The sequence below is a fragment of the Mauremys mutica genome, chromosome 4 (assembly GCF_020497125.1).
Source record: "Mauremys mutica isolate MM-2020 ecotype Southern chromosome 4, ASM2049712v1, whole genome shotgun sequence".
Taxonomy (NCBI): Eukaryota; Metazoa; Chordata; order Testudines; family Geoemydidae; genus Mauremys; species Mauremys mutica.
The window spans coordinates 125677010-125702496 of record NC_059075.1 but is presented as its reverse complement, the minus strand read 5'-3'; the positions used below and the strand labels follow the sequence as shown (position 1 = coordinate 125702496).

Here is a 25487-nt window from a genome sequence, read left to right as displayed (position 1 = left end):
TGGGCACAGGTATTTACACCTCTGCTCCACCCCAGAGTCAGGGCTGTGCGCCAGTCGGGGCTGATCCTTGGTGTCCCGGAGGCAGCTGCCCCCAGGCAGTGTGGGGCACTGTCGGGGGGGTCTGTGCTGTAGGGGGTGTAGGTAGGGTGCTGAGGGGGATGCTGTGCTGTGGGGGGCACAGGCAGGGTTCCTCCTGGATTGTTAATGGTTCCTGCCCCTCTGGCTTCGGGCGGGCAGGAGTGGCACTGGCGGAGCCGGTCTCGGCAGTGGACTGTGTGGGGTGCAGCAGGGAGACACCCACCCTCCGGTAACTCAACTGTGCTGTTATCTCTCCCCAGCCTGGCCAGGCCTGCGACTGTACATTAGCTGCCAGCTGCATGGGCCGGGGGTGCCCTTGATGCCATCCTGGGGCTCCACTGCCCCCCTGCTCACAGAGGGCACCTGGGGCTGGGGGGGTTTACACCCCTGGGGTCTGAAGTGGGAGGGGTTCAGGGCGTTGGGGTCCCTCCTTTAATCCCTCGAGCGCTGGTGCAGCCAAGTCCTGAGCTGGGCACAGAGGCCTCGGGCCCAGCTCTGTCGGCCTGCCCAGCCCGGCATTGTGCCTGACAACGGCCTGGTCTGAGTCCAGCAAGAAACCTCTCTTCTGCCAGGGGCCCCCAGCGTCCAGGCCCCCAGAGACTCGCATGGTACCGCGTGGGGTAGGCCAGTGCAGGACCCAGCATGTCTGGGGGGAAGGTCACAGAGTGGGGGGCTGGCAGGAGAGATTGGGGGGGATGTCCTTGGGGTGTAACCAGCCAGAGCTGGAGTCAGTGAGTCTGCCCCCCCCATGTGTCTGAGGCTAGTGTGGGGCTGGCGGGGCCTAAGGCCACATGGGAAGGACACGTGGAGGGGGCTGATGCCCCAGATGGTCCCTGCCCGGTGGGTGCCTGCTGGGGGAATCACCATGGGGCCATTGTCTCCATGGTGATCCACATGGGGACCTGCATCACTCAGCTCCCCACCCCACCCCACCCCGGGTCTGGTGCCAGAGGATCCAGCTGCAGCCACGTCCCTGTGACCCCTCCAGAGGAGGGGAAGACTGGGGGTGTGGGAGGAGCCCTTTCTTCTCCAGCACAGCGGCACAAAGGCAGGGCGGGTGAGGGCGGGGCAGGGGCAGCCGGGCACAAAGGGGTTCGGGGCACCAGGTCAGAAAGCGGAAGAATGAGCTGGGGACTAGAGAATGGGGGCAGCTCCCCCTCCTCTCCCCTCCCCCACTGGCCTTCCTGCTTGCCAGCTCCACAGCGCATCCCCCAGCTCCCCACCCTCAGCCCCTGACCCCCCTTCAGCTTCCCATCTGTCACCTTCCCCCGCTCACCCCAGAGCCCCTTCCCCAGCTCCCCGCGGGCCCCCCAGTCCCTTGCCACCCCTGCAGCCTCCCCCCTCCCCCAGCTGCTTCCCCCCCCCCAGGCTGAGCGTCCTGCTGCCCGGGGAAGGGGGCGTTTGTCTCGTGAGTCAGAGAGAAGAGAACCGAGCAAGGAACAAAAGCCTCCCCTACATAGCTGGCTCTTTCCTGCCGCCACCATGGCAACCCAGAGCAGCCAGCCAGAGCCACAGGCTGCTGGGCAGGAGCTGGGCACGCGGGGGGCCGAGGGCAGCGGGGCGCGCTCCCACTCCCTCGCCTGCCTACCCTCCCCGGGGCCATGTCTCAGAGGGGCCAGGGCCGGCAGCTGCTTGGCAGTGTGGGGCTGGCAGCACCAGTCACCGGGCCATAGGTGGCTGGCAGGGCCCCCATGGGGCAGGTTAGAAGGCTGAGCTGGGAGGTTGTGGGGCTTGAGCACTGGCCGTTAGTCCCTGGACACTTGGGTTGGAATCCTGCTGGGCTGGCATGTGGAGCGACGCTGGGTTTGGGCATATTCCCCAAATGGCCGTTGGATCACAGAGAGGTGGGACTGGAGGGGCCACGGAGGCAGGGGTGGCTCCAGGCCCCAGCACGCCAAGCGCGTGCTTGGGGCGGCATGCCACGGGGGGCGCTCTGCCGGTCGCCGGGAGGGCAGCGGGTGGCTCTGGTGGACCTCCCGCAGGCGTGCCTGCGGAGGGTCCGCTGGTCCCGCAGCTTTGGTGGAGCATCCTCAGGCATGTCTGCAGGAGGTCCACCGGAGCCGCGGGACCGGCGACTGGCAGAGCGCCCCCCGTGGCGTGCCGCCGTGCTTGGGGTGGTGAAATGGCTAGAGCTGCCCCTGCATGGAGGTCACTGAGCCCAGCAGCCTGCGCTGAGGCAGGGCCAAGGGAACCTCCACCACCCCGACAGGCATTTGTCCAGCCTGGACTCAGCCCCCCATGACAGGGATCCCACAGCTTCCCGGGGTGGGACTGCCCTGGCGGGTGTTTTCCTCCGCTCCAGCCTAAACCGGCCTCACTGCAATTTACACCCATGCTTCTTGTTCTGGCCCCAGCAGGGTGGGGCAGGGGAGGAGGGCAGGGCTGGGCTAGCAGGGGCTGCTGATCGGGACTGAGGGGAACCGGCAGAGCTGAGTGGGGCAGGGCTGGGCTAGCAGGGTTGCGGGTCAGGAGTGAGGGGAACCGGCAGAGCTGGGGGGATCCCAGCTGGGCTAGCAGGGGCTGCAGGTCGTGAGTGAGGGGAACCGACAGGGCTGGGTTAGCAGGGGCTGCGGGTCAGGAGTGAGGGGAACCGGCAGAGCTGAGGCGGGCAGGGGCTGCGGGTCGGGAGTGAGGGGCACCAGCAGAGCTGTGGGGAGCCCAGGGCTGGGCTAGCAGGGGCTGCGGATCGGGACTGAGGGGAACTGGCAGAGTTGTGGCAGGCTGGGGGCTAGGGGGACCCTTGTGTGCGCCCAGCCATTGTCTCTAGCTGGGTTTGGGCTGTTCCGAACCCCTGCGGACTCAGCCCAGCTTTTCACTGAACCCCTGTGTGCTGGGGAGCCGAGCAGACGCCTCATGCTGGCGCATGAGCTCCAAGTTGATGTGGCTGAGGGGGAAGCTCTGTGAGGCTGCGCAGACCCAGTGAGACGCTGGGCCTGGCCTGGCACTGGAGCCACCCAGGCTGGGCAATTGGGAACTGCGCTGGGGGGATTACCAGGAAGCCAGTGCAGGGCTGGTTCACTGGGCAGAGGCCTGTGCTCCGGGACATACCCCTGGCGTCAGACCCAGCAGGAGAAGATGAGGGGCACAGGGATGTGGCATCACCCCCCGGTCCAGCCAGGCCCAGCCTTGGGCCAGCAGAACCTTCTGTCTCTGGGCTGCTGGTCCCACTCCAGTGCAGGCTGGTACCATCTGTGCTCTGTTTGCTGGGCCCTGCGTGTAATGCGCTCGCTGGGGCTCAGCGCAGGCCAGGTGTCTGCACAGAAACCAGTGACCCCAGTGTGGCCTGGGCCACTGAGCGGGGGCTGCACAGGGAGGAGCTGGGGTTACAGGCTGTCCCAGTACAAGGCCTGGGCCCTGAGACAGAGCTGGCTTTGCCCTGGGGTTGGGACTGGGAAGGACAGACTGGGCTATGCCCCCCAGGGCCCCGAGAGTCCCTCAGCCTGGGCTGTCCTCGCCAGGCCCTGCTCCCCTGCCTGATGGAGGGAAGGGCCCTAGCATGGTGCCCCAGGGAGCAGGGGGAGATGGGGCAGCGCCTGGTGCCAGCACTGCCCTCAGCCCCTGCAGCAGGAGGAGGAGGGGTTCCCAGCCCAGGCTCTGCTGATCCGGGCCCTGCTTGTGGGCGCAGGGGAGATGCGCTGGTAGTTGCCATGGCAGCCGTTGTCCTTTGTCAAACAATGAATAGAGCTGGGAAAACGTACATATTTCAGGAGAGTCTGCTAGAGCCAGCTCCCCCCAGCCCCCAGCTCTGCCGGTGCCCCTCATTCCCAACCCACAGCCCCCTGCTAGCCCAGCCCTGGGCTCCCCTGACACACAGCTGCACAGGTGCCCCTCACTCCCAACCCGCAGCCCCCTGTTATCCCAGCCCTGGGCTCCCTCCCCCCGCCCAGCTCCGCAGGTGCCCCTCACTCCCGACCCACAGCCCCCTGCTAGTCCAGCCCTGCCCCCACCAGCTCCGCAGGTGTCCCTCACTCCTGACCCGCAGCCACAGCTATCCCAGCCCTGGGCTTCCTCCCCCACCCCCAGCTCCGCAGGTGCCCCTCACTCCTGACCCGCAGCCCCCTGCTACCCCAGTGCTGGGCTCCCCACACACACAGCTCCACAGCTGCCCCTCACTCCTGACCTGCAGCCCCTGCTATCCCAGGCCCAGGGAGGCCACCTGGTGTGGAGTGAGAAAAAGGCCCCTGTGGCCAGGAGTGTTTGTCAGCCCCTGCCCCAGGCATCTGAGGCATCCGCACTCCAGCCGAAGAGCCCTTCGGTGCTGGGCACCCAGGGCCCCATGTTTGCTGAGCCAACAGCTGCCTGCTCCGGGGCGTGGGGTGTCGGGGGGGGGGCTCGGCCCAGGAATGTCCCGTCTGGGAGGAGAGGGAGGCTGGTGAGGAGGGGCTGGAGGGAGGAGATCAGCCTGCTGGGGCTGGAGAATCAGGGGCCTGGAGGGCGGGGGGGCGCTGAGGCTGGGGGAGTGAATTCCAGGATGGACGTAGCTGAGATAGACATGGGCTGGGTGCTGGGCACTCAGTAAATATCTCCTGCAGGAGAGTGTGACAAGGCTGCTCTGTCCCCTCATGCTCTATAGGTTGGGGGGTGCAAGCATGGGCATGGGCTCCCTATGTGTGGCCTTCGGGGGGGGGAGGGATAGCTCAGTGGCTTAAGCATTGGCCTGCTAAACCCAGGGTTGTGAGTTCAATCCTCAAGGGGGCCGTTTGGGGATTGGTCCTGCTTTGAGCAGGAGGTTGGGCTATATCTCTTGAGGTCCCTTCCAACCATGATATTCTATATGATTCTTCCCACTGGTCAGGTGGGGCCATTGTGGGGCCAAGCAGCCCCTCTTCATTCTCTGCTGCAGCCTGGTGGGGGTGATGACCTTTAACCTTCTTGGTGAGGTCATGACCCCAGGGCCCCACAGCTTTGGAAACAGGACCATGGACTATGCCAGGGCCTCAAGCCTTTCCCCTGTAAGCTCTGCCCTCACAGCCCCAGACCCCTCTTACATGTATCCAGGCTCCACCCCAGATGGGCAGAAAGATTCTGCAGCAGTGAAGCAGCCAGGCCTGGACTGAACGTGTCACCATCAGGCTTCAGAGTGAACACTGGCAGCGGTGAATGAGAGCAGTTCACATCACCCTGAGATGGGTGTTTGGGGGCAGCTCTCTGCAGCCTCAGGCAGGCAGGCAGGACCACACAGATGTGTAACTCTGCTCTCCAGGCTCTGTGTGCACCCCTCCTCAGCGCCTCGCCCTGCCCGGGGACATCTGTTAGTCCCCCGGCTCAGCCCCCCTCGCTCAGTTCATGGTGCTGGAGCCTCACCTTGCGTTTCCACAATGAAATGTCACAGTGCCCAGGAGTGGCTCCTTGCCCAGATGACTCGGTGCTGCTGGGCTGCAGCCACCTCTGTGGGGAGGCGCACGTGAGGAAGGGGGAATGTGAATGTTGGCACCAGGGCAAAGTCCCCATTCCTAAGGAAGGTGGCTTCAGATTTTTGCGGTCTGGACTGAGTACAGGGCTGGGAGTCAGGACTCTTGTGGTCTGTCCCTGGCTCTGGGGGGGATGGGAGGGCTAGTGGTTAGATCAGGACTCTGGCACTGACTTCCTGGGTGACATCAGGTGAGTCACTGTCCCATGCTGTGCCTCAGTTTTCCCAGCTGTCCAATGGGGGTTATGCTACTGACCTGCCATTGCATGGTGCTTTGAGATCCCTGGCTGAAATAGTGCTAAGAGTTGTGATGAACTGGTGTGTGTGTGAAAGAGCGAGAGACAGAGACTGCTGCCCTCTGCTGGATGCTCAGCTGTGTGTCATAGCCCCTACACTGCTTCTATTTGAGGGAGGTTCTCCACAGAGAGGCCTCACTGCTATGGCATGGAGTAAGTGTGATGAGCCCCTGGTGCAGCATGTGCCCCTTCCCCTCAGTGCCCCCAGGGTTCGGGGGCAACTCGCGCAGGCTAAATCCTGGGGGTCAGCAAGAGAGACGACTCCCGTGGCCAGAACTAACCTGCCACAGAGTGCGGCCGGGGCTGAGCTGCTGGACCCAGATGAGATGGGCAGAGCCTGGTGAGGGCAGACCGACTCTGGAGGGTGGAGTGGGGGGACAGACCGGCTCTGGGGGGCCGGTGAGGGCAGACTGGCTCTGGGAGGGTTGGGGGGGTGTGAGGGGCAGCCCGGTTCCGGGGGGCCAGTGAAGGCGGACTGGCTCTGGGAGGGTTGGGGGGGGGCAGACCGGCTCCGGGGGGGCTGGAGATGAGAGAGCAACTCCATATGCCCTGCTTAGCCCCTGCTGGCCTCTCCCCGTCCCCCTTGCCCCCTGTCTGTCCCAGGTGGCAGCCCTTGGAGCTGGAGTGGGAATTAACCTCATGCTGGAGAAGCAGCAATGATGGGGCCTTTGGACTCTTGGGTCCTATTCCCTGCTCTGCCCCCAACCTGCTGTGTGAGCTGGGGCAAATTGCGTTCCTCTGAGCCTCAGTTTCCCCATCTGTCACCTAGGACTGATGCTGACCCGCCCGCCTGTGGTGCACTGGTGAGAACCACCCCCCGCCAGCTGCTCTTCCTGCCCCCCTTTGCCGCCCCCAGTTCCCTGCTTAGGAAGGGCAGGCTGGGGCCATGGACGGGTGGGGCCTGTGCCCAGGAGTCTGTCTGTCCAGGGGCTGAGCCCGGCATCCATCCATCCAGGGGCTGTGCCTGGGATTGCCTCTCTAGATGGGGTATGTGCTGGGGCTGTCTGTCTGTGTGGAGTATGTGCTGGGCATTCCTTGTGCCCTCCGAGCTGGGCCGGGGGTATGTGCCAGGGTTTTTGTAGCAAACAGCCTCAGACCCTGGCACAGCAGGATTTTGTCGGGTTTCCAGTGAGGCTGGTCAGTGATTGGCAGTGTGGTCTGTCATGTCCCCTGGGCTGGGAGCCAGGCAGATACCGACTAGCCAGGGGGCATAACCTGGTAGCCACAGGCTGACGTGGGCTAGGAGTTGAGGGAGCCCCCAGTGAGGACCAGCGTGTGAGAAAGGCCCCCCAGCTGCTGGGGAAGGGGTTCCTACTGGGTGTTGGCTGCCAGCCATCTGCCTTGGCACTTGCTGGCCCCGGGCCGCGGGCCCACAGCTGTTGGCCTCATGTGCCGGAGAGCACCTGCCAAAATGCCCCTTCTGAGCTCCAGGCCTTGCAGGGGCTGCGTGGGGGCTGGGGGGGGGAGGACGGACATGGCTGGAGACCAGCAGGCTGGAGGTCACAGAGGGCGCCATTGCCTGGGGGCCTGTTTGAAGACACAACCCATGTGCCCTGTGTGCCCATGGCCACCCCCAGCTCTGCTGGTGTCCCTCACTCCCGACCCGCAGCCCCTGGCAGCCCAGCCCTGGGCTCCCCCACCCCCCAGCTCTGCTGGTGTCTCTCAGTCCTGACCCACAGCCCCTGCTAGCCCAGCCCCTGGTGGACTCTGGAGCTGTAAAAAGCCTGTTCCCGTGGCAGGCTCAGCCCCAGCCCCTCCAGGCGCCGTTCACCCCTTGCCCTCGTCTCTCGGCAGACGGCGTGCACAGCGTGGCAGCTCAGTGCACCCTGCAGGTGACCATCGTCACGGACGAGATGCTGACCAACAGCATCACGCTGCGCCTGGAGAACATGTCCCCGGAGCGGTTCCTGTCGCCGCTGCTGGCGCTCTTCCTGGAGGGGGTGGCGGCTGTGCTCTCAGCCCCCCGCCACCACGTGGTGCTCTTCAACATCCAGAACGACACGGACGTGCCAGCCGCCCACATCCTCAACGTCAGCCTGTCGGTGCTGCTGCCGGGCGGGGCCCGCGGGGGCCGCTACGTCCCCTCCCAGGACCTGCAGGAGCGGCTCTACCTCAACCGCACGCTGCTGGCTGCCATCTCTGAGCAGCGGGTGCTGCCCTTCGACGACAACATCTGCCTGCGGGAGCCCTGCGAGAACTACATGCGCTGCGTCTCCGTGCTGCGTTTTGACAGCTCCGCGCCCTTCCTGGCCTCCACCACCATCCTCTTCCGGCCCATCCACCCTGTCAGCGGCCTGCGCTGCCGCTGCCCCGCCGGCTTCACTGGCCACTACTGCGAGAGTGAGATTGACCTGTGCTACTCCAGCCCCTGCGGCCGCAATGGGCGCTGCCACCGCCGGGAGGGCGGCTACACCTGCCACTGCCAGGCCGGCTTCACCGGTGAGCGGGAGAGGGGCCAGGCGGGGTGGAGGGGGGGAGAAAGGGCTCCTCTGTCTGTCCCTACACATGCATCTGTTTGTCCGGTCAGCCCCAGCCGAACCCCCACCTGGCCATCTCCAGCCGTCCCCCGCTCTGTCTGTCCCCGTCCATGCCCCTGTCCAGCCATCCCATCCGTATTGTCCGGCCAGCGTCCTCCATACCCCCGCTCTGTATCCCCATCCAGCCATCCGTCTCCACGTCCCGGGGCCTCTGCTGGCTGGCTCGGAGGGCTGGGGAATGGAGGAGACCTTCACCCCCTTCACCCCCCTCAAGGTACTAGTTCAAATCCAGCCCAGGGCAGTGGCCACATCTCATGTCTGTTGGGCATGTCACTGTGAGCCGGAGGCATGTCTCTATGGGACAGGGGTGTGTCCCTGTGGGGGGGTGCCCCTGGGTGGTGGGCGTGTCCCTATGGGGCAGGAGTGTGTCCCTGTGGGGTGGGGGTGTGTCCCCTTGGGGGGGCGTGTCCCTGTGAGCCATGGGCGTGTCCCTATGGGGCAGGGGTGTGTCCCTGTGGGGGGGTGCCCCCAGGCCGTGGGCATGTCCCTGAGGCCCACGGCCTAGACATAGGGTGACCAGATGTCCCAATTTTATAGGGACAGTCCCCATATTTGGGGCTTTTTCTTTTATAGGCTCCTATTACCCCCCACCCCGTCTCGATTTTTCACACTTGCTCTCTGGTCAGCCTACCGAGGCGGGGTCTCTGCCCCAGCCCCAGCCCTGCGGTGGAGTGTCCCCACCGCGAGTAGATTCTCCGGGGGCTGGAGCTGGGGCCGGAGCACTGAGCTCTGCAGGAGGCCGCGCTGCGAGCCGTGGGGCAGGCCATGGAGTGGGGCAGCCTCCTGCACTGGCCAGGCTACCCCCACCTGTGGGGCCGCCCAGCCGCAGCCTGAGGACGCAGCAGCCTCTTGTTCTAATCCCGAGCTCCCGGCCTGCCCTGCCCCCTCTTAGCGCCGACTAAGAGCTTGGGCTGCCCACGCCCAGTGTCTGGCCTGCTCCCACGCAGGGACACCACCCACCCCGTGACCTGGCCTCCCCCGGCCCTGCGGCCTGGGGAGGGGGAGGCTGGAGGGTGGCGTGGTGCCCAGGCAGTGACCGGCTGGGCTGGCTCAGCGCCTGGCTGGGCGCCGTTGCCCAGGGAGGGATCCTGGGGGTCGCTTGGTGTGCCAGGGCTCGTGGCGTAGCTGCGAGAGCTGCTCAGCACCACGGCCGGGGCAGCCAGGCCCAGAGCTACGAGGGGCCCCCAGGAACCTTGGCCATGCGGTGAGAGGGAGCGAGGGGGGGCTCTCCACAGCTGCCCTGGGATCGGGGCCCCCAGTGGCCTATTGCTTGAGGAGCCCCTGTTAGCTGGTGACACTGAGCCAGAGGAGCAGCTCCCCCACACCCCTCACTGCATCCCCCTGGGCCCAAGCTGGGTCATCCCAGTGCCAGCCTGGACTCCCTTCTGCAGGCAGGGGAGAGGCAGGGTTCCTTTCAGGGTGGGGGAGGGGGGGAAGCATCAGTTTCCCTGGAAACTGAAGCTGGTCATTAGGGTGGGAGGAGGAGAGGCTGGGAATGGAGATCCTTCCTGAAATCCTCTGGGGGGAGGACTGGGGATGTGGTGGGAGGAGTGGGGGGGCGCTGATAGGGGAGGGGGAGGAGCGAATTCGATGCCATAAAGGGCTGTGACACGAGGGTGAAATGTGGGGGTGTCTGGCTTTGGGGTGCTGAGGGGCAGGCTATGCGGCATCCAGCACAGGCTGCGCACTGCCCTGGTGTGCGCTGACTGCCCCCAAACTCCTACCCCTTGGTGACCCCAACTTCACCCCACCCCAAAGGGCCCCTCCACCTGCCTGGCCCCCCAGGGAGTCCTGCCTAGAGAGTCCCAGCTTCCAGTGCCAGGGGTGAACCCCCAAACCATTACCCTGCAGACAGACACCCCCAGCCCGGCCCAGAAAAGCCTCCCAGAGACCCTCCCTCCCCCCAGACATGCTCCACAGCTGCCAGCCCCCCATCCCTGTGCACCCCAGCAGCTAGTGACCCCCAAATTCCAGCGGTGACAAAACTGCTTGGCGTGCCCCTGTGATACCCACTGCAGACCCAGGACTCCGGTAAACCAGGCCCTGGCACCCCCCCCCCAGTGTCCCTCGCACTGCCTGCCCCCTAGCCCTGCCCCAGGAGGCTGCTGGCACCGCAGTAACCCGCCCTCCCCCCCCCATCACCTGGGATGGACATGGGGATGTGGGGACTAGTGGTTAGAACACATGGCTGCAGGAAGGACTCCTGGGTTCTGGAAAGTTCTGGGAGAGACATGGGGGGGCGGGTCCTGGTGTTACAGCAGTGCGGGCTGGGAGCTAGGACTCCTGGGTTCTCTTCCCAGCTCTAAGAGGGAAGTGGTGTCAGGGTGGGGGCGGAGGTTTGGGACTCCTGGGTTCTCTCCCTGGCTGGGTCACAAATTCTCTTTTTAGCCTTGCTCTGTGCCTCAGTTTCCTCAACTGTAGACAGGGTGATGGCGCTGAAGGAAGTGTGACCCAGGACTGTAGAAAGCTGTGAGCTCCCTGGCAATGGAGAATCCCCCTCCCCCACTGGGGCAATGGACAATTCCCCTCCCCCACTGGGGGATTGGAGAATCCCCCTCCCCCACTGGGGCAATGGAGAATACCCCCAGTGAGAAGGGTCCCAATGGGAGCTGCTGGGTGCTGAGCACTTCTGAACGCTTGCCCCGGCTTTTGAGGAGACCTGGGCACAGGCTGGGGGGGGGTGCATTCTGCAGGGCACCCTGTGCCCCCTGCAATCCACGCCAGCCAGGCTTGTCTGGGCTGTGCCCAGCATCCCTGGTGCGCCGCACACAGGTGGCCCTGTGGTGAAACTGTAGAGCCACACGGCAGATTTCCCCCTCCCAGTGCCCTGCTGGGAAACCCCAAAGACAGCAAGCTATAGGGGAGGGAGACACTGGCCCAGCCAAGCGGCTCTCTGGGAGGTGCCAGCCTGCTCAGGAAGTTAAAAAGATGGAGCTGGGGGACGGGGGTGTTTGGAATAATGCAGCAGGGCGAAGTGCCTCTCAGTAGCCATGCTAAAAGGCAGGGGGTTACTTCCCAACGTGCCAGTTCCTTGCCTGCCCTGCCCTGGGCACAGGGACGGTCTCTGCGTGGCACATGCCTGGCCATGGTCCCAGCTGCATCCCTGGCTCTGTGGGGGGAGTCTGCCCCAGGGCACATCTTGCAATCGCTTGTTCAAAATCTGTGTCTTCGACAGCCAAAGTCATAGCAAAGAAACCAATCCCACCCCCTGGTCCTGGCCCCGGCCCCGGCCTGCCTGTCCGGCGCATCGCCCACACGTGCATTAGTGCGGTGCCGAAGCGGTCGCCTCACACGTTAGTTTGTATTAGCTGCAGCTGAAATGTTTAATCTGGTTCTTGGTGATTCCTGGTGCCTCCTCCCATAGAAACAGCCATAAATCTACAACTTCCCAAGGCACTGGCTCCCGGGTCCCTCGCCAGCAGCCCCAGCCCAGCCCCCGGCCATTAGTGTTATTGATCCTGGGTAGGGTGACCAGAGAGCAAGTGTGAAAAATCGGGAGAGGGGGTTGGGGGGAGAATAGGAGCCTATATAAGAAAAAGACCCAAAAATCGGGCCTGTCCCTATAAAATCAGGACATCTGGTCACCCTAAACGTGGGTGCCGAGCAGCACGTTGAGGCCCCATCGGGTGGACGCAGCGCAGACAGGGAGTGACAGCCCCTGCCCCACACAGTTACCAGGCTAAGGCCCTGAGCCAGCAAACAACGGCAGCACGTGCTGGCCTGTGATCACGAGTGACCTGCTCCACCAGACAGCAAGTGTGAAAAATCGGGACGGGGGTGGGGGGTAATAGGAGCCTATATAAAAAAAAGACCCAAAAATCAGGACTGTCCCTATAAAATTGGGACATCTGGTCACCCTACTACCAGCTCTAAGCAGATTTCAGCCAGGCCCCTTCAGTGCTTCGTCCCCTTGGCAATAAAACGGTCACCACAATGATTACTCCACTTCGGGCATGTGCATGGGCTTTTTGTTGTCGGGTCTGTCGTGCGAGCCGGACTGTGTACACACGGGCTTGTTGTCAGGTCTGTCGTGTGAGCCGGACTGTGTACAGACGGGCTTGTTGTCAGGTCTGTTGTGTGAGCCGGACTGTGTACAGACGGGCTTGTTGTTGTTGGGTCTGTCGTGCGAGCCGGACTGTGTACACAAGGGCTTCTTGTTGTCGGGTCTCCTGGCTGCGGGACTGCAGTGGAACATGGGGCTGGTGTGTGCAGGGTCTCTGGGCTGGGAACGCGCTGGCTGCTTACAGCAGGAGGTGTAGATAGAGCAGAGCTGCCGTTGTCATTAATCCCAGATTCTGCAGGGTTCCAGGCTGCTGGCACATCAAGGGTGGGCCCAGTTCTCTGCTGGTGTAAGCTGGTGCAGCCCCATTGCACCAATTTGCACCAGCTGAGAATTCGGCCCTTAGATTTACAGACAAGCCAGGCGAGCAGTGCCCTAGATGCTGCCAGTCCCCATGGAAGCTGGCGCTGGTACCCAGCCAAGGCCCCTCCCCCTTACAGGGGTGCAGCCCAGCAGGGGGGCAGTGAAAGTGACCGGCTTGGTTATTGTCTGAGCGGCAGGAGGCAGCGGGATAGCGGTGGTTAAAAGCACCTGCTGTTTAAGGGGCTGGGAGGGTGCTGGGCTGCGTGCAGCGTATGATTGGTCGGATGAGCGTCCCATTAGTGCCCCCGAGGCGGAGCAAAGCCGGGTGGGTAGCTGAGCCACGGGTTTGGGGCCCCGGGGCAGCACTTTCATCTCTGCGCATTCCCAGACCTCTGTTCCCTGGGAAATTTTATCTGCTGTGTGCTCAGGGGCCTGCTTGACAGCAGGGAGAGCCGCCAACCACAGCCGCGCATACAGCTGATGGACCTTGCACAGGACCCCTGGAATCGAAATTCAGGCCAGCTCTCTGGGTCTCGATTAAGGGGGGGTAATGGTGTTTTCCAGCTGTAGAGCTCTGAATGCGTCACAAGGCGCTCAGGGTCCTTATCCCTGTTTGGGGGAAACTGAGGCACAGAGCAGCGGGGACTCACCCAAGGTCTCCTACCAAAGGCAGGATCAGAACTCAGCTCCTCTGAGTGCAGGTCAGTGCTCCAGGCCACACTGCCTGCCCACTCCCCTCTCACCCGGGAGCTCGGGTCTCCTGCCCTCTGGCCTGCCTCAGCCCCAGCTTCCCAGGCCTCCCTCCACTGCTGAAGTGCTGCCACCTACGTCCTGCCCATCCCAAGAAGTGCACATCCCCGCCCTGCTTTTAACTCACCATGCCCTCACTCCAGCGAGCCTCGCAGCTCCTCCCCCTGTGCCCGCAGCATCCCCTTTCCCAGCCTCGGGGCGAGCGCCTGCTCCCCGGCATTGCTCCAGCCGGGCAGCCTCCAGCTTGGGGTCTGTCAGCAGAACCCGTGTCCCTTTGGGCTCCAGCCGGCCTCGTGCCCCACGGTCTTTGCCAGGCAGGCAGTGGTGCCCCTGGCTTTATGCAGACTCCCCCCCACGCCCACGTACCAGTGCTGCCAGCCCAGGGGGCCATGTGCGAGGACAAGCCCCTGGCTGTGAGCGGGGTCTGGAGCTTGCGCCCTGCTTGGTCAGGTACCCCAGTGCGCCGGGCTGGCTGGGCACGGGCGTGACGGTGTGTGCCAGGTGTGTGGCAGTGGGGAGCTGCTTGGGGCTGGTGGGACCTTTGGGGAGCCAGAGAATTGGGAGGGCTCGAACCGGGGGTGCTGTCTGGTGCAGGGCGATTAGTTCCTGGGGGCTGGGTGCAGCAGGGTGCTGTGCCCTTGGCTCTCAGTGCCAGCCAGGGACCAGTAGCACGTGCCCTGGGGCGGGGGGGTCCCTGGCACTGCCCCTGACAGCTGCCCCTGCCCGCAGGAGAGCACTGTGAGGTGAATGCCCGCCTGGGCCGCTGCACGCCGGGCGTCTGCAAGAACGGGGGCACCTGCACCAACCTGCTGGTCGGGGGCTTCAAGTGTGACTGCCCCTCGGGGGACTACGAGAAGCCCTACTGCGAGATGAGCAGCCGCAGCTTCCCTGCCCGCTCCTTCGTCACCTTCCGGGGTCTGCGCCAGCGCTTCCACTTCACCGTCACCCTCACGTGAGTGCCGGGGGCGGGGACTGGCACCTCATCCGGGGGCATCACCCTCACGTGAGTGCTGGGGGGCACCGACCGGGGGGGCTGGGTGACTGGCACCTCATCTGGGGGCCATCACCCTCACATGAGTGCTGGCCCCAGGGTGGGAAGCCGTCGCCTGCGTGTCAGTGGCAGAGGACCCTGGGGCCGAGGGTTCTGCGGTGCTGGGGCTGAGGTGGGTTCCCAGCTCGTCCTCCGTGTTGTCAGTGAACTGGACAGTCCATTCACACACCCCTGCCCCCGCCACCCACTCAGCACCTTCCTGCCCACAAGTCTGGCCTTCCCAGCTCCTCCCCTCCCCGCCTTACTAGGACAGAGAGAATCCCCATAATAGCTCCTCCCCTAAGGGGCGTCTCTGTCCGGCCACTGGCTCCTCCACACCTGTCAGCTTCCCTAGCACTTAGTTTAAAAACTGCTCCACTAGACACGCCAGCAACCTGGGTCCATTGTGGTTTAGGCAAAGCCCATCCTTGCAGCATCGGCCCCTCCTTTCCCAGTTATAAACCTAACCCCCTTCTCCCTACACCAATGGTTCTCAGCCAGGGGGACGTGGGAGATCTTCCAGGGGTACATCAACTCGTGTAGAGTTTTGCCTTTTTTTACAACAGGCTACATAGAAAGCGCTAGCGAAGTCAGTACAGACTAAAATCTCATACAGATGATGACTTGTTTGTACTGCTCTGTGTATTTTACACTGACTTGTAAGGACAAGATTTAGATTCCAGTTGATTTATTTGATAATTATATGGTCAAAACGAGAAAGTCAGCCATGTGTCAGTACTAGTGGCTGTGACCCTTTTGTATTTTTATGTCTGAGTTTGTCAGCAGGTCGTTTTGAAGGGAGGTGTAAACGTGGGGTACACGAGGCAGCTCAGACTCCTAAGGGGGACAGTCTGGAAAGATTGAGAGCCACTGGTCTCCATCGGCTCATCCCCGCATTGACACCCCGTAGCTCTGCCCGTCTCCCTGGCCCTGCACGTGGAACTGGGAGATTTCAGAGAATGCTCCCAGGGAGTCCTGGAGACTTTAACCTCTTCCCTAGCAGCCTCCAGGACCTTTCTCCTGCCTTTCCCTATGTCATTGGTACCTACATGTCCCACACCCACCGGCTCCGTCCAGCGCTGCCTACCAGGCGGGCCAGACGTCTCATGAGTTCCACTCAGGCAGCAATTCACCCTGCAGGTCTCCTGCTCATCACAACCCAGCTCTCTGTATCTCTCATCCTCGAATCCCCCGCTATTCCCTGGCTTCTCCATAATGGGGGCCCCTCCCCGGAGGGGTGTCCTCGGTACCACCATATCCTTTGGAAGGAGAGTTCCAGCCTGGGATTGTTTGCCTCTGCTCCAGCAAGGCTACTGGGCACGATGGACCATTGGGCTGACCCACTATGGCAGCTCTTATCTGGAGGGCCCCAGCCCCAGCCCTGCCACGGCAGATCCCCTGGGGGTCGGGGTCTGGCAGGTGGACACTAAATGGCATCTTTGTTCCAAAGCCCGGGGCCCTCCCCTCCCCTGTCCTGCTCCAGAATGGGCCCATTGTTTTCCAGCAGGACACACGGGGGTCTTCCTCCATTGGCCCTTCCCGACCCAGGAGCCCCCTCCACTCACTGCAGGGCCTGTCCGACTGGACGTGGCCGGGGTCTAGTGGCCAGAGGGGTGGGGTATCTGCCCTCCCGGGTGCTTTCCTGCGAGTTTGCCAGCAGCCCTCACCCAGGCCTGGCCCCCCAGAGGATCCCCCAAGGCTGGGGCTGGAACAGCTGCTTCCCCCAGCCTACAGGCTCGCAGCCTGGCCCAGCCCTGCCCCGCTCTCCGGCTAAGGCAGAGCAGGCCAGGCAGGGGTTGGGGATGGGAGGGATTATCCCGAGGAGCTGCGATGAGATCACAGCCCTCATCAATGGGCCTGGCCTCCCTCCCCATAATCCTGCCAGCTCCAGCCATTGTCAGCCCAGCACAAAGAGCTAGCCAGCCGCAGCCTCTGCGGGGCAGCCAGGGCCCTTTGTCCTGGGGTGGGAGCCACGGCCGGGGCTGGGGCCATCACCCCGCGGGGGGCTGCCGCACACTGACAGCGGGTAATGAATCGCGGCTGGTATGGGGGCCTGGGGCTAGGCCTGTTGCTCAGGTTGGCCGAGGGGATGGCCCCCTCCAGCAGCCCCACAGCGTGGCAAATTGCTGGGCTGTGGGCATGGGGGGCCCCTATGTGCTGCTGCCCTGGCTGGGGGTGCTGCAGTCAGCGTTAGGGGGGCCAAGGGGCAGAACATCCCTCCTGGGCGGGGCTGGCGGGCATCTGCCCACTGCTGGACATGGGGTCAGGCCCTACAGAGCAGAGGTGCGCCAGGAGGCGGGTGAGGGGCTGGCAGTGCAGAGGAGGAAGGATCTGGCAGTGCTGGGCACTTGTTAGGGGGCTGGGCCAATGGGCATGTGGTGCTGGATACATGGGGGGCCAGTGACAGAGTGCTGGGACTCAGGACACCCACCTGCCCTGCTGAGTGACCTTGGCCAGTCACTTCCCCTCGCTGTGCCTCAGTTTCCCCTGCTAGCCTGCGTATAGTCACGGTGTGAGCTGTTCAGGGCATGGCCTGGCTCACACCGTGTGCAGCACGGAGCCCCGAGCTCGGCCGCGAGGTGCTGCCCCAGCACCTATAATAATATTTGTAGCTGTGCCCCACGTCACCCAGTGTCAGACCCTTCTCCCATCTCATCCGTCAGGGTCCAAATGCAGCCACCTCTGGGGTGGAACCCAGCAGCCGTTGCAGGAGTGGCTCTAGGTATTTTGTCGCCCCAAGCATGGCAGGCAGGCTGCCTTCGGTGGCTTGCTTGCAGGAGGTCCCCGGTCCTGCGGATTCGGCAGCATGCATGCGGGAGGTCCGCCGAAGCCGCGGGACCAGCGGACCCTTGGCAGGCATGCTGCCGAAGGCATCCTGCCTGCCGCCCTCGCGGCGACCGGCAGAGCGCCCCCCCATGGCTTGCCGCCCCAGGCACGCGCTTGGCGTGCTGGTGCCGAGCCACCCCTGGCCATTGTGCACAGGCAGCCCACAGGGACAGGCAGGAGACGCTTTGGCTGACACTGATGGGCTTGATCTGGAATTTGGCTACAAGCCCCCTGCTGAGCCCCTGCCTGTGCCTTGTATAACAGCGCCCCCTAGTGCCTCACTGGGGCAGCACGGCCTGCTGGGGGAGCGTCCTGTTTGCAGAGGGACATGCTCTTCCAGAACAGTCAGGCTCAGGAAGAACCCCCCCCAGTGCCCCCAAGTAAGCCTCAGTGCCCCCCTAGCACCTCCCTGTGCCCCTCAGCCTCAGCGAACCCCAGTCCTCAGCGTGCCCAGCACCCCCAGTACCCTCCAGCTCTCAGCACCCCTCAGTCCCCAGACCCGCTCAGTGCCCCCAGTAACCCTCCAGCTCTCAGCACCCCTCAGCCCCCAGTGCCCCCAGTACCCTCAGTCCCCAGATCCCCTCAGTGCCCCCAGTACCCTCAGCACCCAGTACCTCAGCCCTCAGTGCCCCCAGCCTCCCTCTGTGTCACCAGTCTCAGCCCCTGGTGCCCCCAGCCCTCAGCTGGGGTGAGAACAGGTCGGCTGATGAGCAATGGGCAGGTTTTCCCAAAGGGAAGAGGCCAGACCAGACCCGCCCTGACCTTGGGGAAGGGATGTGTGGGGCTTGGGACTCAGACGTGTATGGTGAGGGAGGGTTGATTTTGCTTTTAAAGCCAAGAGCCGCCCCCGACCAAGTCCCTGAATTTCCAGCATACCCTGCGGAAGCTGCAACAGCTCCTTGGGGCTGGAGGTCAGCGGTGCTTTGTGCGGATGTCTGGTCTAATGGTTATAGCAGGCATGGGTGACCAGGGCTCCTGGGCTCTACCCTGGCTCTGGGTGAGGAGTGGGGTGTCATAGTTAAAAGTAGGCAGGAGGGGGGCGGTCAGGACTCTTGGGTTCTGTTGCTGACTCCATTTGTGCTCTTGCCCAAGTCACTGCCCGTGCCTCAGTTTCTCCTTCCATTGAGAGGGAAATCCCCCATTATTGTTGAGTTTTCTATTGTATAGCCTCTCTGAGCTTCAGGAGCATTTCTGTCACCATCACCATTCGGCTCAGGGGGTCGGTAGCATGTTCCCCTACTTTTATTGGTCAAGCATTGACCTTCCTACCTATTAGAGATCCTATGGCACAGATTGATACATTTCAGATTTTTACTCTATTGGACTCTGCGTTCCCATACGGTGCCACTCCGCCACCAGCATGACCCGCTCGGTCAGGACTTGTACCCTGGTATTACCGTGTCCCATTGTTTAGCATCGGTCCACCAAGTTTCTGGAATGCCTGTTACATCAATCTCCTCATTTAATACCAGACTCATGTTCACCCATCTTAGTATTCAGACTTCTAGCATTTGTATACAAGCACTTATAAAATGTGTCACTGTTTAGTTGTCTGGGCTTCTTCTCATCTGTTTCTCTTCCGCTCCTAATTGTACTTATCAGCTTCTGTCCTCCCCACCTTACTAAGACAGAGAGAATCCCCTAAGGGGTGTCTCTGTCTGAACCATGAGCTCCTCCACACCTGTCGGCTTCCCCCAGCCCCTAGTTTAAAAACTGCTCTACGACCTTTTAATTTGACGCACCAGCAACCTGGGTCCATTGTGGTTTAGGCAGAGCCCATCCTTGCAGTATCAGCCCCTCCTTTCCCATTCATAAACCTAACCCCCTCCTCCCTACACTGTCGTCTCATCCCCGCATTGACACTCTGCAGCTCTGCCCATCTCCCTGGTCCTGTGCGTGGAACTGGGAGATTTCAGAGAATGCTCCCAGGGAGTCCTGGACTTTAACCTCTTCCCTAGCAGCTTAAATTTGGCCTCCAGCCATACCTCCCTCTGTACCCGCATCCAGCCATACCCTCTCTGTACCCCTCTTGCCTTTCCCTGTGTCACTGGTACCTCCATGTACCACACTCGCCGGCCCCTCAGTCCCGACCCACAGCCCCCTGCGGTCCCAGCCCCATTATATTAATTCTTCCTGGCACCCGTGGGGCTGAGGAAGCCCCAGAACCAACCCAGCAGCCCAAGTCTCTGGCCCTCAGGGAGGTGAGGCTGCCGTGGCATGGGGTCTGGGTCTTGCCCAGCTTCTCCCCACACATGCAGGGGTGCTGCAGTCAGCTACTCTGCAGGCTCCTTGCTATTCCTCTGGTCACTGACTGGGGAGATCGGGGAGCATGAGGGAGCCAGGCCATGGCTGCCTTTAGACTCCAATTGCTGTGGGGAGACCAAAGATGGGATCGCCATTACCCAGCCTTGAACTCATGCCTTACTGCACAGGAAGAATGTTCCATGGGGGCCCATCACCTTAACTCTGCCCTGCTGCCCTCTTAACTCTGCCCAGATGCCCCACTTATCTCTGTCCCAATGCCCCCCCTAAATGCTGACCCGATGTCCCCTTTATCTCTGCCCCATGCCCTCTTTAACTCTGTCCTGATGCCCCCTTAACTCTGGTCCAACACCCATCTTAACTCTGCCTGGATGCCCCCTCCTTTAACTCTGTCTCAGTGCCTCCCTTAACTCTGCCCCAGTGCCCCCTTAACTATGCCTTGATGCCCCCTTAACTGTGCCCAACACCCACCTTAACTCTGTGCCCCGATGCCATCCATTCCCCACGCAGGCCAAGGTGCCTCCATGCACCAGTCCTCTGGCCATGCTCCTGCCCAGGGTTCGTCAGTAGGGGGACAGCAGGCCAAATCCGGAAAGCCAGATGCTTTTGAACAAACCCCGAAATCTTTTCCTTTACTTATTATCATTGTTGTTATTTTTTTCTCTGGAGTCTGGACCTTGACCAAGGAATGTGGACCTTGACACAAACTAATTGACGACCCTGCTCCTGCCCATCTCGGAGGGTCCCGGGGGGTTGGGCTCTCTCAGCCCGTGTCAGGCCGTGAGGGATCCAGGGGGTGTGTTGTTCCGGACGCTGCTCTCACCCTCTCCCACTTGGGCAGGTTCGCCACGAAGGAGCGGAACGGGCTGCTCCTGTACAATGGGCGCTTCAACGAGAAGCACGACTTCGTGGCCCTGGAGATCATCCACGAGCAGATCCAGCTCACCTTCTCGGCAGGTAGGGCCTGGCTGGGCCCGACTCCCTATGGCCCCGGGCCCAACTCCCCTTGGCCCCGGCTCCCCTCGGCCCCGGGCCCAACTCCCCTTATCCCTGGGCCCAACTCCCTTCTGCCCCGGGCCCGACTCCCCTCATCCCCGGGCCCGACTCCCCTCAGCACTGGGCCCGACTCCCCTTGGCCCAACTCCCCTCATCCCTGGGCCCAACTCCCCTCAGCACTGGGCCCGACTCCCCTCATCCCCGTTCCCGACTCCCCTCGGCCTGACTCCCCTCATCCCCGGGCCCGACTCCCCTCGGCCTGACTCCCCTCATACCCGGGCCCGACTCCCCCTCGGCCTGACTCCCCTAATCCCCGGGCCTGACTCCCTTCTGCCCCGGGCCTGACTCCCCTCATCCCCGGGCCCGACTCCCCTTGGCCTGACTCCCCTAATCCCCGGGCCTGACTCCCCTCGGCCCTGGGCCCGACTCCCCTTATCCCTGGGCCCGACTCCCCTTATCCCTGGGCCCAACTCCTCTCATCCCCGGGCCTGTCTCCCCACGGCCCCGGGCCCAACTCCCTGTGATGGTGCTGCCCGTGGGAGCCAGCTGAGGTCACTCAATTAGGGTGAACTGCAAACAAAATGAGGCAGACAAACCCCAGAAGCTGGTGGTTATTCCAATACTTAGATTTACCAAGCCAGCACAGAACAGCTTCTATAGTACCTCACTGGTTACTCAGAAGTTCAAACACCGCAGTTCCCTTAAAGTGCCCAGCCTCAGGCGTCCGTCCAGACACACACGTCAGATATGATGATGGTTACTGAAAATCTTATCTCATCATATAAAAGAAAAGGTTCTTCCAATCCCAAAGGATCAGCCACTTACCCAGGTCCAATTATAACTTAGATCTTACCCAAAATACACACTATTAGCCAATTCTTATTAACTAAGCTAAAATTTATTACAAAAGAAAAGAGAGAGTGTTGGTTAAAAGATCAATATACATACAGACTTGAATTCAACTCTTGAGGTTCAGATACATAGTAGAGATGAGCTTGTAGTTGCCAAAAGTCCTTTTAGAAATAGTCCATAGGTTATAGTCCAATGTCCATATTCAGGGTGACTCCAGTCAATGACTGGGGATCTCAATCCTTATGGCTTAAGGTTTCCCTCTCTTGAAACCCAAAGCAGATCTGAGATGAAGCAGGATCGTGTCCCAGGGTTTTTATACATTTCCAGCAGCCTTTTGGCCTGAGAAACAACAGGCTTAACTCTCCTTCTCCCAAACATCCTGGCAATTAGCACAGGGTAATTTATCCATTAAACAGGTTACCACAACCTTCAAAGAGACATATAGACAATAATACTATTTCACTCAAGTATCTTCCTAAACGTTAATATTCCTTTTTTATCTTTGAATCAAAGCTATAGCAATAGACAAGACTTGTTTGCTTACATCACAAGACCTGAGCAAACACCTACCCTTCTACCTCTAACAATGCAGACTTGCATTTCAAAACTCTATTCATTTACATATTTTTCTAACAAGTCTCTAAAGTTTGGCCATGGTCAGGTCAGTCTGTGAGTTAATTAACTCTTTCTGGCCCTGTCATCCTTCACTGAGATATTAGATCAGACTCATAATGTCACACTCCCTTCATCCCCGGGCCCGACTCCCCTCATCCCTGGGCCAGGCTTTCCTAGGCCCCGACCCGGCTCCCCTTGGCCCCAGGCCCGACTCCCCTCATCCCCGGGTCCGACTCCCTTCTGCCCTAGGCCCAACTCCCCTCACCCCCGGGCCCGACTCCCCTCATCCCCGGGCCCGACTCCCTTCTGCCCTAGGCCCAACTCCCCTCACCCCCGGGCCCAACTCCCCTCACCCCCGGGCCCGACTCCCCTCATCCCCGGGCCCGACTCCCCTCATCCCCGGGCCCAACTCCCTTCTGCCCTAGGCCCAACTCCCCTCATCCCCGGGCCCGACTCCCCTCATCTTGGCCCCGCTCCCCTCGGACACCAGCCCTCTCCACCCCTCACCCCAGTTTCCCTAGCTCTCAGTTCCCCTGGCCCTACCTCCCCTTCCCCCCAGCTCCCCTCACCCCCTGGCTCCTGAGCGTGCAGCCCCCCACAGAGCCCCCTGCCCCCAGACCCTGCTCCCCTCCCAGGGCCCAGCTCCCTGCTGCTGGGTCGGGAGCTCTGGGCTCCCTGCTGCTGGGTCGGGAGCTCTGGGCTCCCACCTCAGGCCATGGCTCCCCCAGGGCCCTGTGGTAACCAGCATCCCCCTGCTCCCCCCAGGCGAGTCGACCACCACGGTGTCTCCGTCCGTGCCGGGTGGCGTGAGCGACGGGCAATGGCACACGGTCCGGCTGCAGTACTACAACCAGGTGAGCGGAGCAGCGCTGGCGGGCACCTGGAGGGCAGGGCATCCAGGCGGCTGCCTGTCAGTGCCATGCCTGCCAGCCATGCCACGGGGCAGGGGACGTGGGGCAATCACCAAGGCACTCAGAGGTCCCAGCAGACCCCCAGGAGGCAGCGCTGGGCCCTGGGCCCAGCCCAGCCCAGTCCCTCCCTCGCTATGGGCTGATCCTGGTGATGAGCTCGCTGCATTCCCCCTCCACACCCAGCCCCCTCAATTCTCAGCCGGCCACAGATTTTGATGCTGAAATAGAGTCCCTGGTTGGGGTGGGGGGCTCCTGCCCTGGGGTCCCAGAGAGCTGGAGGAGGCAATTGTGGGGTGGGACCCTCAGGAAGCATCTGAGGCCCTTGATCCAGGGTGAGGGGTCCTTGGGGGAGGGGTGGAGGCCCAGTCCCAGGGCTCCCACTCTCCTGCCCAGGGCAGGCCCCACAGCCTCACACCGGGAGCTCTGCCCCGAGTCGTCCACGGGCGCAGCGTGAAACCTCTGAGCGACGCGGGTGCAGATGGCACCAGGTCGCTGGGGACAGGAGGCAGGTGAACTGCAGCGAGGGGAGAGTCCCTCCTGCGGGCACATCTGGTGTTTGCACTGGCGCGCGCCTGCGTGTCCTGTGTGGCCACGCCCTGAGGCAGCCTCCTGGCAGAGACGTGGCGGCTTGGCTTGGATTAGTGCCATTTGCCAGCACCGTGCGGGTTTACCTGCCTGCTGGGCACAGCAGAGCAAGGCCTGGGGGTAGCACAGAGCAGGGGTAAAGTGTTGGCTCCCCTTGGTCAGGCTCTGTCCGTCTGTCTGTCCTCACTCTGTTCCAGGGGACCAGCAGCCAGCTCTGCTCCCCCTCCTTGCCCTCCCACCTGGGGTGGGGGGTTTGGGGGTGGGGAATCCCTCCCCCTTTGGGGCGCTGGGTGCCAGGTGTCGCTGGCCTGGGGGCTGGCTTTGCTGTTGTCTTCCCCACTGAGAAGACACTGAGATGGGGTTGCCAGGGCCTGCCTGGTGCAGATAGCTGGGCGCCATTCACCTGTGTCAGCTTGTCCTGAGAGCAGACACCCCGCCAGTAACCCTGCGAAATACTGGAGAAACTGAGGCATACATAGGCCACTTGGTCACAGGCCCTCACTGCACTGCCTGGGGGATGGGAGTCCTGGAGCCTGACTCCCCCAGGGCCATGGCAGGGCCAGCTTCCCAAGGGCCTGGCTGGGCAGGGAGCCGGCCAGGAGGAGGTCGGGCCATGAGCTGGCCGGGTGGGTGCTTGCAAAGCGGCTCTGCTGGCAGCTGCTGGGGCTGCCGGTCTCCCCGACCCCACACACCGGGCTGCCAGCCGCTTCCTGCTGGCAGGGGCAGGCCAATATCTGGGTCCCAGGAGCGCTGGGGACCCCTCTGCTCTGGGGCACGGCCCTGCTGGGCTGCTCTCATGATGGGATGGCAGCGAAAGTCTGACTGGTGCCCGAATTCCTTGGGCTGGGGAGGTGCTGATTGTGCCACAGCCCCCATAGCACATTCTCTGCCCAGTATGGGGCTCTCCCTTGCCCAGCCACCTGCTGCACCTGAGGTCTCGCTCTCTCCCTCCACAGCCCATCATTGGGAAGTCGGGGGTGCCCCAGGGCCCCTCGGATCAGAAGGTGGCCGTGGTGACAGTGGATGACTGCGACGTGGCCGTGGCCCTGAAGTTTGGCGAGGTGCTGGGGAACTATTCCTGCTCTGCGCAGGGGACGCAGTCCGGAACTAAGAAGTAAGAGACTTGCTGGGGCTCCCAGGCAGACAGGGGGTCAGTGTGGGGCCAGGCAACTTCTGCACAGCTCTGCTGGTGCCCCTCACTCCCAACCCGCAGCCCCTGCTAGCCCAGCCCTGGGCTCCCCCCAGATCTGCCAGTGCCCCTCACTCCCGACCCGCAGCCCCTGCTAGCCCAGCCCTGGGTTCCTCCCAGCTCTGCCGGTGCCCCTCACTCCCAACCCGCAACCCCTGCTAGCCCAGCCCTGGGCTCTGCCAGTGCCCCCTCACTCTCGATCCGCAGCCCCTGCTATCCCAGCCCTGGGCTCCCCCCAGCTCTTCCGGTGCCCCTCACTCCCGACCCGCAGCCCCTGCTAGCCCAGCCCTGGGCTGCCCCCAGCTCTGCTGGTGCCCCTCACTCCCAACCCGTAGCCCCTGCTAGCCCAGCCCTGGGCAGGAGAGTGTTTTCTGGTCCCTGGCTCAGGGTAGTGAATAGGGAGGAATCCCCCACCCCATGGCCATGTCCCCATGTGACTCTGCTTTCATTGGCCAGGTCCCTGGATCTGACGGGACCCCTGCTCCTGGGCGGGGTCCCTGACCTGCCAGAGAGCTTCCCGGTGCGCAACTGGCAGTTCGTGGGCTGCATCCGGAACCTGCTGATCGATAACCGCCAGCTGGACTTGGCTGACTTCATCGCCAACAATGGCACCGTGCCAGGTGGGTGCTGGGCAGCTCCGGGGGGGCCCTGGGAATGGAGCTGGGGGGCACCGTGCTGGGGGTGGGCCCAGGGGCAGCCTCTGGGATAGGAGCTGGGGGAGTGCTGGGCGGTCCTTGAGAGAGGAGGGGCTCTGGGATAGGAGCTGGGGGGCACCGTGCCGGGTGGG

The 25487-nt window shown here is 62.7% G+C and overlaps 1 protein-coding gene across 1 annotated transcript in view; it reads left to right on the top strand.

The window, feature by feature from the left end:
- The window catches only part of CELSR2 (cadherin EGF LAG seven-pass G-type receptor 2), a 63117-nt gene that overhangs the window by 11861 nt on the left and 25769 nt on the right, over nucleotides 1-25487 (top strand). Inside the window, exons 2-7 of the mRNA XM_045015104.1 lie at nucleotides 7579-8223; nucleotides 14164-14386; nucleotides 20394-20509; nucleotides 22781-22869; nucleotides 24468-24625; nucleotides 25157-25320. Of these exons, the coding sequence (XP_044871039.1) occupies nucleotides 7579-8223; nucleotides 14164-14386; nucleotides 20394-20509; nucleotides 22781-22869; nucleotides 24468-24625; nucleotides 25157-25320 (1395 nt within the window). The remainder of the gene's footprint in view (nucleotides 1-7578; nucleotides 8224-14163; nucleotides 14387-20393; nucleotides 20510-22780; nucleotides 22870-24467; nucleotides 24626-25156; nucleotides 25321-25487) is intronic.